Raw genomic sequence first — 11,283 nt, forward strand, 5'->3', positions numbered from 1 at the left:
ACTGTAGGCATAGCCCCTGCCTGTGAATAATGAGAAGCAGAAAGAATAATGAGTACATATCAGAGTTGTTAGAAGTCATGAGTGGAATGCATGTTTCCTGTAACCCTAACACACACCCTTCTAAGGCAAGTTTTATCACCTCCATTTTTAAGATGAAGGAACTGGAGGGGTGCCTGGGTGGCTCAGTTGGTTAAGCGGTTAAGCCTTTGACTCTTGATTTCAGCTCAGGTCATGATCTCACAGTTCGTGGATTCCAGCCCCACATTAGGCTCTGTGCCGACCGTGTGGAGCCTGCTTGGGATTCTCTCTCTGCCTCCCTGTCTCTCTTTTTGACCCTTCCCTACTTGTGCACATGCTCTCTCTCAAAATAAACTTAAAAAAGATGAAGAACTGGGGTTAATGTAGGTAGGGCTTGAATTGGGTCTCTTCTGACTCCAAAACCAGTGCCTTAAGCCCCTGAATTTCCCCCTCTCAATGACTCATTCTTATGCCCAGATTAAACTCCTGGGGGACATATACAGTATCAGTTTCTCTTAATTCGCTAAGTCAACAAATATTTACTGTTTTATTAATTACAAAATGCTATGTTTTGTAATGAGAGAAATAAAAATAAGTAAGACCTACTTCATGCCTTTGACCAAATAGCTATAAGAAAGGAACAAGGGGCACCTGGTTGGCTCAGTCCATGAAGCATGCAACTCTTGATCTTAGGATTGTGAATTCGAGCCCCACACTGGGTGTAGAGATTACTTAAAAAGAAAATCTTTTAAAAAGAGAGAGAGAAAGAGGAAGGTAAGGAGTCAAGTGATGGCATTTCTTCCAATAATGAGAGAAACCTGAAGTTTTAAAAAGGTTAATGGGAGAGATCTAGTTTAAAGGGAAATGTTGAAAATGCAGAGGAAGAAGGAATAATCAACCTTGGACAGTTTCTGAGAAGGTGGGAATGGATGGGATCCAAAGCACAGATGGAGGGATTGGCCTTGTCCCTGGAAGAGGGACAAACGGACAGAGAGAGGAGAGGATGGGTGGGTGTGTACATCCACATCCTAGCTGTTGAGGAAGATACTGTCTTATACACCTGACATCCCTGGCTTTTACTCCATACCTAACTCCAAGTGCAATAATAGGCTACTTTTATGTCTCACTTCTTAAAGTTATATCACACTTGTATAATAATGGGAAAAAAATAGTAATTTTTATTTTTTTTCCTAAGGAGCCATGAGTTAACCTCATCACCACAACCATCACTTTATTTTACAATATAATATTCACCGAGAAGCTAGAAGAAACATTAGAATTTTAGTTTGAGGATTTTCTGTGAAGTCTAGGACTGAGAATAATGGAGTATTACTGGCCCTCTCATCCCAATCCCAATGTCTTATATTTACTTATTTAAATAAGGTTAGCCTAATCATCAGGAATTGTGCCCAAAAAACAGTATTAATGCTCTGTGTACAGTGGAATAGCCTGGAGAGTTGTGCTTTTTTTTAAGTTTATTTATTTATTTTGAGAGAGAGAACATGTGCAAGTGGGAAAGGGGCAGAGAGAGGGGGTGAGACAGAATCTCAAGCAGGTTCCATGCTGTCAGCGCAGAGCCCAAAGCAGGGCCTGATCTCAAGAACCCAAGAGATCATGACCCGAGCCAAAATCAAGAATCAGATGCTTAACCCATTGAGCCTCCCAGGTGCCCCCAGGAGAGTTTTTTTTTAACAATACTGATGCCCAAGTTCTACCTCCAGAGATTATTTTTCTTAGTTGATTTATTTTTTTTGAGAGAGAGAGCAGGGGAGGGGCAGAGAGAGAGGGACACAGAGAATCCCAAGCAAGCTCTGTACTGTCAGTGCAGAGTCTGACTCGGGACTTGAACTGACAAACTGCTATGTGAATTCCCAGGTCTCAGAGGGCCTCACGCTTGTAGCACCAACAACACTGCACTAACAACAAAACTGTGCTCAGGTGTTAATGGAACAGAAACTTTACCAGTGTTGAGAGAAGACATTTATTTGCCAGTCTTGATGACCAAAATTTTTTTGTCCTGTCAATTCAGATCAACCCTTTGAATTTTATCTTTGATAGGTCCGACTGTATGACTTTTGCCAACTATAGCCTTTGCCTTTGATAATACACACTATCTTTGTCCTCTTCCTAGATACCAACCAAACCATGTTACTGCCCCTGGAAGGCATTTCTGCCTTTGCTCCTTTGGTGGTTCCTTCTTGCTCACTTGAAACCTTCCCATACTTCACTGCCTATGCAATTTGACCTATTCTTTTTTTTTTTTTTTAATTTTTTTTTTTAACGTTTATTTATTCTTGAGACAGAGAGAGACAGAGCATGAACGGGGGAGGGTCACAGAGAGAGGGAGACACAGAATCGGAAGCAGGCTCCAGGCTCTGAGCCATCAGCCCAGAGCCTGATGCGGGGATTGAACTCACAGACCGCGAGATCATGACCCGGGCTGAAGTTGGACATTTAACCGACTGAGCCACCCAGGCGCCCCAAGTTTGACCTATTCTTTAGGGCCTATCTGAAGTGCCATCTCCTCCAGGAAACATTTCCTTGACTTTGGCCTTATTCATTCTATTGTTAGTCGTGTTCTATCTATTCTACCTCATGTGGTTAGGGATTTCATGTTTATGCCTTTCATTTATGAAGTCCTGGAGAGCAGGGACCATGTCTGTTACTTCTCCGGTACCTCACACAGCCTACTTCCAGCACAGGTGTTTAATTGATACTCTCACTGAATTAAACTGAATCAAATCAGATGTCGTGGAGAGTTATGGCCATCTCTTTCTCATCTCCATCAAGATGTGGATGCAAGCAACCAGAAAAAGATTTACTTGACGGAGTTCCAAGTAGGTTAGATATTGCACATTCTCAAAAGAAGATTCTTTTTCCTTTTTTTTGCAGTCAGAAGAATTCTTTTCCACTTGATAACTGAAGCAGTAACTTTATTAATGATGGCTTTTGCTTGTCTTCAACAGGCTGCACATTAAATGGCCAAGAAGTAAGACTCACTGTCCACTATGAAAATGGGTTCACTGTCTCCAAGGAAAATGGAGGTTCCAGCAGCATACTGTACCGCTACCCCTTTGAAAGGCTGAAAATGTCTGCTGATGATGGCATCAGAAATCTGTATTTGGATTTTGGTGGTCCTGAGGGAGAACTGGTAAGAGTGTCACAGAAAACCATGTCTGCTCTAATAAATACTCTTTTGTTTTCTCATTGCTTCTTACCTTTTGTATAGAAAATTATGGACTGATAGTCCATTTGCAATCAGAAAATTGTTCTTCAAGATGTATTGGGTTTGGGCTTGGGGGGTTGTGTGTGTGTGTTTTCTGTTCCCCACATTAGGAAATCATTCCCTTTTTTAAAAAAATTTTTTTAACATTTATTTATTTTTGAGAGAGAGAGAGAGACAGTGTGAGCAGAGGAGGGGCAGAGAGAGAGGGAGACACAGAATCCAAAACAGGTTCCAGGCTCTGAGCTGTCAGCACAGAGCCCGATGCGGGGCTCGAACCCACGAACCATGAGACGATGACCTGAGACGAAGTTGGATGCTTAACCGACTGAGCCACCCAGGTGCCCAAAAATCATTCCCTTTTTAAAAAGTTTTGTTTGGGGGCAGCTGGGTGGCTCAGTTACTTTAGCATCTGACTCTTGATTTTGGTTCAGGTCATGATGTCACGGTTTGTGGGTTTGAGCGCTGTGCTGGGCTCACTGTTGCCAGCATGGAGCCTGCTTGAGATTGTCTCTCTCCCTCTCTCTCTGCCCCTCGCTCATATTCTCTCTCTCTCTCTCTCAAAATAATAAACTTAAAAGAAAAAGTTTTGTTTGAATGGTATAAAAAAATACAGCCCTTTTAAGACACAGGCTTTTATCGAATATGAGATATAAAGTGCAAAAGCTGGTAAACTATAATAAATAAATTCTATCCATTGCTATTATTAGCAGTTGGTTAAGAGTTAAAAGTAACAGAGTGACTTGGTCGCTACAGAAATTGTGATGATCAGAAAAAAAGATACATGGGTATCTCCATACAGTTATGCTCTTTTTTTGATATCCTTGTCTTTAAAAAAAAAAATGTCAACAGGAATTCATGATTTCCCTTAGTGAACTACAGAGTGTGTTGAGTATACTTCAGAAATCATAAGTTAAGATAAAGGAGTAAAATAATACCTTGTCTCTCTTATCAGTTTTCAGCCAGTAGTTCAGATTTTATACATGAACTATTATGTCTCTTGACACAATCACCATAGGTGGAAATTTGCAAAACAGAATCTTGAAATTTTATAACTGACAGAGATCTTAGAGATAATGTAGTTCAACCTCCAAATAAGAAATTATGTCTAAAAATCTTATTTTCAAAGATAAACCTTTAGGAGACTATGATTGGGGCGTGGACCAGGGCTTTTCAAAAGCCTGAAGCATTAGAGAGAGTTAAATGCTTCTATTAAATTAACCTATTAAATTATTATTAGCAGTTGTCATTTAGCAAGCCAGGTGTTAGAGTAATCCTGGCTATATAGTTTGAATTTTTTTTTTAATGTTTATTTATTTTTCAGACAGAGAGGGACAGAGCATGAGCAGGGAAGGGGCAGAGAGAGAGGGAGACACAAAATGTGAAGCAGGCTCCAGGCTCCGAGCTGTCAGCACAGAGCCCGACGCGGGGCTCGAACTCACGAACTGTGAGATCATGACCCAAGCCGAAGTCGGACACTCAACCAACTGAGCCACCCAGGCGCCCCTGGCTATATAGTTTTAATTCCTGCTTTATACTTAATATATACAAAGTTTAATGATGAAATTAGTGCTCTGTAATTTATATTTTGAATCAGGTTTTACTTTTCTTTAAAAGGCATAGTTAACAAGGTCCAATTCCTAGTCTATGTATCAGCGCCAATGATTGACGAATCACTCGTTTCACTCAGCCTGATGCCAGGTCTCCTTGTTCATCTGGTGTCAGCCATCCAGATTAGACACTTGTGCTTAGGAGGGTATAGCTAGCCCTTCTAACGAGCCTTGGGAGCTCTCATTCCCATTACAAACCTATGAGGGATGTCAAAAATCATACCCATCCATAGTCACATTTCAGTTGAGTTCACCGTGATTTCCTCCTGGGAATATAACCATAATGAATGGTTTCCATATAGGATATTCCTCTTTCTTTTACATCTTCTACTTTTTAGTTCTCTCTACCAGGCATAGTGGGATCTGGTACACCACCAGTTGTATTCTAATTGTGATGTGGGAGCTCACACCAGTATTTAATTCCTCCACTGAATGATCTTACTTCAGAGTATACTTTCATTTGTGGCTTTAAGAAACTCCCAAGAATTTCTATAAATCTGGGACATTCTTAATCCAAATTCTTTTTAAAAAGTAGAACATCACGTCCAAATTTGCTTATTTTGTGTCTGTTTATTAAAGCTTTTGGGTAGGAGCGGCTAGGTGGCTCGGTCAGTTAAACATCCGACTCTTGGTTTCTGCTTGGGTTATGATCTCACAGTTTGTGGGATCGAGTCCTGTGTCAGGCTCTGCGTTGACATTGCAGAGCCTGCTTGGGATTCTGTCTTTCCCTCTCTCTGCCCCTCCCCCAACACACACTGTCTCTGAAAATAAACCTTAAATTTTTTTTTTTTTTTTTTTTTTGCAAATAAAGCTTCTGTGTATGGTAGTGCTAACTGATGCGCTTTCTCCACAGACCATGGACCTGCACTCTTGTCCGAAGCCGATTGTATTTGTGTTGCACACGTTCTTGTCAGCCAAAGTCACTCGTATGGGACTGCTTGTATGAGCAGCAAAAAATCAGAAAAGAGTCTTGAATGTCACAAGAAGTATTTCCACCTCAAAAAAAAAAAAAAAAAAAAAAAAACGCACAAAAAGAAAGCTCTCTCTCCTCCAGCACAGTGCCTTGACAAGGACCTGCAAATCACTGCTGAACAGTAACCATGTTTAAAGAAGAGCCTGCCTTTCACAAGCTACCTTGGCCAGAAATTCTAGTACTCTAATAAGCTCCAACATGAAGCTGTTGATTGACTGTATAGTTTCCTAATGTGGTTTCTAAGTAACTAGGTTTATTTCCCCTGTTAAGAAGGATGGCTCATTGTGGGGTTTCTTTTGGGACGTAATCAAATATCGAAGAGTTGTTTTCGTTTTCTTCTTCCTACAGGATTTGTTTCAAGCTTAGCCTTGGTCTCTTGCTTTATTTGACCATCTCTTCCCAGGTGCTAGTTGGCAGCAGCCTGTGCTTCTTGGCCATTCCAGATAGGTCGCACATTCTGTTGGAGCTGGCTGTCATTTATTCCTTCCACCCTAGGAAGTCCTGGAATTGCACACCCAAGTGTTCTTCCATGTGTCCTGGCTCTCCTGCATCCCACCCTGGCCATCACTTCCCACCACATCACAAGCTTTGCCACTCATAAGTGCTAACTTTAGGACTTAGAACTTGCAAATTTTTATTTGCCTTGCCTTCCACTTCTTTTCTAGTGGTAACCAAGTTGGAAGCCACTGATTTGAAAGAAGAGTTTTGCTTGTTTTAGATTTTTCTGATTTATCTTTGGTAGGAGCCAGGGAATAAGATTTATTTTAAAAGAAAGTCCTCATTTTAGCCTAAGCCATTTTTTATTGCTTACCAAATGTGCCTTTGGTTAGGGTTAGTGGAGCTTTATTAGTCACTATATGAATAACTGGATATCACTGCCATTCCAGGGAGATAATCCATCCTAGTTTTGAGGAATAGTCTTTAAGATGGATTTCCTGAGTAGTATCTTTTCTAGTGGGCAGATCTCATTGGGGAAGATAAATTCTGGAGAGCCTGCTTGTTTAAAGAGTAGACTGTAAAGGCAGCTCTTCACAAACATCATGTTGAGTTGCTTTGGGTTTTGTGAGCCCATGCAGGGCCCCGGCCCTGGCCCTTTGTGGAAGCAGATGGGTACAGACAGGCAGCTGCTAATTCAAGACTCACTGTTGGTGTAGTAATGCGTTCGACAGCGGGCAGGGTGACGAGACCATGGAATAGTTACCTGGGTTTTGCTAAGCATTGCCAGACATCATCTTTAGGACATAGTAGCAGTAAGATTGCTGATTTTGTAGTATTAGAGAAACACATTCAGCTTGTTTTTCCTAATTATGAAGGAGGTATATATCTGAAAACATTCAAAATAATATAAGAGCTGTCTAAAATGTCAAGATTACCACAGTCCCCAGATCTGAAAGAGAAGGTAATATTGACTTGGATGTTCTCTGTGTTCTCCGAAGAAAAGTCTATGCCGAGCTCTCACTAGATTTATGAGGTATGCCGTAAGAGGGTGTGAGCTCTTTGGAGAGTGGAGGAAGGTAGCACTCCAAATAGGAAGGAAAAAAACCCCACAATCATATGGAAAACACGAGCTATTTGGTGTGAGTGCCGACTGACCTAGGTAGGACATTTGAAAGAGCAGACTCATGAACAGAGTTTGAGTTAGACATTGTAACCCCACTGTTTTCCCTGTGCCCATAAGTCGGTCCTCCTTCCCCTTGTGTACGGTGAGAATAACCACATGCACAGGCTGGGGAGAGAGAACTGTTCTCCCCCCAGCTACAGTTCCAACAATGAATGATGTGGTCCACTTAAAACTGGAAATTGACATCTACACTAGAATATGTGTTTCAAGGGCTTTTTTTTGTTTACGTTTTAAAGGTTCATAAACCTGTATTTGGCTCCAGCTGAAGTAAATTTGCAAATAGGGAAGGAAAAAAAATATCTTGAAGGTCCAGCTATGATTTCTGGAAGCAGAATTTCAACACATAATACCCTCAGATAAGGGAGCTTAGACACTTTGCAGTGAGAGCATTATTAATCTGAAACGTTGCACATGCAGTCACAGACTTTGCAGCGAAGCCATTTGGTGGAGGTTTTCTTTGTTAGTGTGAAAGACTAAGCCACTGAGAATATTTTCAGGGGGAACTTCTGAGCCACCCTGCTCATCACTTACATGAAAAAGAACTCTAAAAAAGGTGTGATGAAAATGTGGGCAGGAGAAGGAAAAGCATGTGAGCCATTTTGGCTCATTTTGTTCCAGCTTAAATTGTCACCAAGGTCCATAAGGTTTTTAAATCTTTTGAGTCTTAATGTGAAATGAAAATGTGTGGGAGATTTCCTTTGACCACTAGCACCCCCAAGAGCAAGAGCCTTTAAGCTGCTTGTTTAACATCAGCAGCTTTCCACTCGTGGGTGACCAGATTGTTATTCAACTAAGTGTGTTTGTGGAACTTTCAAACCACAGATGAAGAGCTTTTTACGGATGGGACAGCCTTGATTAATATGTATTTTGTATTAAGATGCCAAAACATGGCAAATTATTTTCAAATGATAACTAAAAATGGGCATTTTTGATATTTCACATCTTTTATAGAACAGCTTTTCATTTCTTTTTCATTTTGAATTAGGAAAATTGTTGAGAATGTTGTGGGCTTGCCTGTGTAGAACGAAAAGGAACCTGCAGAGTAGTGTGTGTGCCTTGTTCCAGTGGATCGCTTCCTGTGCCCCTCGACCCCCCGCCCCCCCCCCCCCCCCAAGCCGGACCTGGGGCTTAGACGTCTTCTCCATATTCCACACAGAAGCCTAGAAGTAGCCACCTGGTGTGTGAAAATTCTTCCTTCTCATTCCTTAAAATTTCTCCCTTTCCTCTCCAAAAAAAGAAAGAAAAGGAAAGAAAAAGAAAAGGCTCAGTCATTCTTATTCTGAAAAAGGTAAGTCCTTTCCTGAAGTTACCAAACAAACCTTACCTAGAAATTAGTATCTATTATTTTATATGAAGTAATACTTAAATGTATGTTTATACAGTATTTATTAGATAGTTCGAACTGCAAACTCACCTACCTAGTAGACAGGTTCAGATTACATATTGGGACCTGTACAGGCAATCAAAAATATTACCTTATTTGTCATTCACCTATTTTAAAGCCATGTTTGAGCACTTTTTAGGCTAGGTGAAGTCTGATAGTGCATGTTTTTATCAGCTATACCCTCACAAACTTTGTTATTGAACATTATTGGATGGCAGGAGAGATTGAATTATTTATTTCTTCTCTAATCTAACCTACCAATCTAATCTAACCAACAAATGATTAAAGTTGTCCCTGATTGTTTTCCTAATTTATCTTCCTAGGCAGGATGGTAACCAAGCTTTTTTCAGTTGATTAGATACACTTAGCTAATAAACTAGAATTTATTCTTAAAAATAAAATTAAGCTGTGTGGAATCTGGACAAGATTATGTTTCTCCCAGAAGAAGTTTTCTCCGTAAATGGTTTTGATGGACAAAAGTGTGACCACTTTGGGAAAAGGTTATGATGAACTTTTTTTTTAAATTTTGTGAGAACCTCCAGGTCTTCTTGTTTATTAATTTATATGCACGTGGATATATTTGTATGTTTTCAGAAACATGGAAGAATCTCCATATTTTTTAATGCAAATTTTATTGTACGCTGCTATGCAAATTCTATTAAAAGCCCTACCTACTTAAAAGTTAAACATTTTTGAAGCTTTCAGGGAAGACCTGTAGACTTAAGCACTTTCTCTGCTGTTTTGTATCTTGGACACTTACGCTGAACTGTTCTTATTTTCACTGGTTATAAGCTATTGATTGTACATAATATTTAAACTGTCCAAATATCCAGCATACATTTCCTTGTCGCTGCCATCCACCATTGATGGCATGAATGAATGGCTGGTTAGAAAGCCAAAGGTCATCTTTTTTCAGTTGATCATGAAGAAGTGAAATGTCAGATCTCTTTGGTCTCAAAGCAAATTGCTCCGGTCAGATCAAACATCTACCCAAGGAAAAAAGACTTCTTTAAATTGGGGATTCTGCTTAAACTTTAAGTTGAATTTGACCATAATCCGATTCATTCTTTTTGTATGTAGATCTCGATCAGGTCTATAATATGCCAGGTGGTATTATATTTTATCTTAAGTTTGGAAATCTCTTTCAGTTAAATTTAAGATGTTATTGCGGTTTCCCCCCAACCCCCCTCCTGAAGATGAAAGCTTAAGAATCTGCCATTTGCTGCTGTTCTGTCTCTCGAGATTGCTTGGTAATCTAGAATTTGTTTGACTTTCTGCATACTGTCTTTTAATACTGACAGCAGCAGTCCCCCCTCCCTCTTTTCTAAAGCTGTCTCCTTCCCTGTGCTGGGTGTATAGACAATAAATGTGTGATGGCAGACAGTTATAAAATAATCATGTTGTATTTCAGGATTATGTGGTTTTGAGCAATTTAGCTACTCCTATGGTGTACTGATAACTGAAATTTACTTTATGCTGGTAATAGACTACTTAGTGGCAGATTTGAAACCATTTCTCTACAACACACACAACACATCTGGCAGATCAATGATACAAGTTCATTCTATCAAAGATAGAATTTCAAGTTAAAGTAAGGTAACCAAAACTAGGCTTATGGGGCACACCTGTACATCTGTTGTCTTTTTCTTTTTTTTTTTTTTTTACACTAGCTAAACCACCAACTAGAAGAATGGTTGTTATGTATTAACTCCACAAATAGTTTAACGAGATTTGTTCTTTTGTTTCAAACTGATAAACTTGAACATAAACTTCTTGCCACCTCTTATTCTTCCCACTTCAGGTGACTGAACCAAAGTATGTTTAAGTTTTAAAAGTGAATCTAAATTTGATGTAATTCATAAAGAAGGCCGTTTGCAAATGATTGCTTGCTCTCTAATGAATATTTGATTATATTCAACAAAATCCACCATCTGAATTATAATTCTTGAATTGCTCCAAAATAGATTGGTTGAAGCTAAAAAGCTATGCTAGAGAAGCAATACTTTATTATATTGTAAGATTAGCTACCCTGATAGATTTCTAACTTCTGAGTCCTCTAAGTACCTTACTCAGTTCTGTTGTCATCTTAGCTCCATGCGGTTGACGCAAATGCTTTGTTTTAGTTTTTGAGCCCCTCTTTATGCCAGTCACATATACACCTTTGGAACCTGAATGTTCTGTCCCCTCTTCCAAAGTAATAGAAGTCTTTTATGCATAGACAAAAGGTTCTTTGGGGGCCTAGGGAAATTCTGACACTGCAAGGCTAATTAATGACGCATTAATTCACGTATTCCATGTACTAAGCAGTTATTAACACACAACTCTTCACAGGCTCTCTTCAGGGTCCAAAAGAAAGTTCCTGCCTGCAAGTAGCACATAATCCATTATTTCTCAATTACACCCTGCCATCTGTTTATCAATCAGTGGTTAAGTAATTAACCACTTCATACTTTT

At 39.7% G+C, this 11,283-nt stretch overlaps 1 protein-coding gene across 2 annotated transcripts in view; it reads left to right on the forward strand.

The window, feature by feature from the left end:
• Positions 1-11,237, forward strand: part of SNTB2 (syntrophin beta 2) — a 106,746-nt gene extending 95,509 nt beyond the window's left edge. For both annotated transcript variants that reach the window (XM_040442931.1, XM_040442932.1), the window contains 2 exons: positions 2,985-3,169; positions 5,705-11,237. In XM_040442931.1, the coding sequence (XP_040298865.1) occupies positions 2,985-3,169; positions 5,705-5,797 (278 nt within the window). In that variant the 3' untranslated portion in view covers positions 5,798-11,237. The remainder of the gene's footprint in view (positions 1-2,984; positions 3,170-5,704) is intronic.
• The last annotated feature ends 46 nt before the right edge of the window (positions 11,238-11,283 follow it).

Source organism: Herpailurus yagouaroundi, unplaced genomic scaffold (genome assembly GCF_014898765.1).
Source record: "Herpailurus yagouaroundi ecotype Mexico unplaced genomic scaffold, PumYag 190, whole genome shotgun sequence".
In the NCBI taxonomy this organism is placed as follows: Eukaryota; Metazoa; Chordata; class Mammalia; order Carnivora; family Felidae; genus Herpailurus; species Herpailurus yagouaroundi.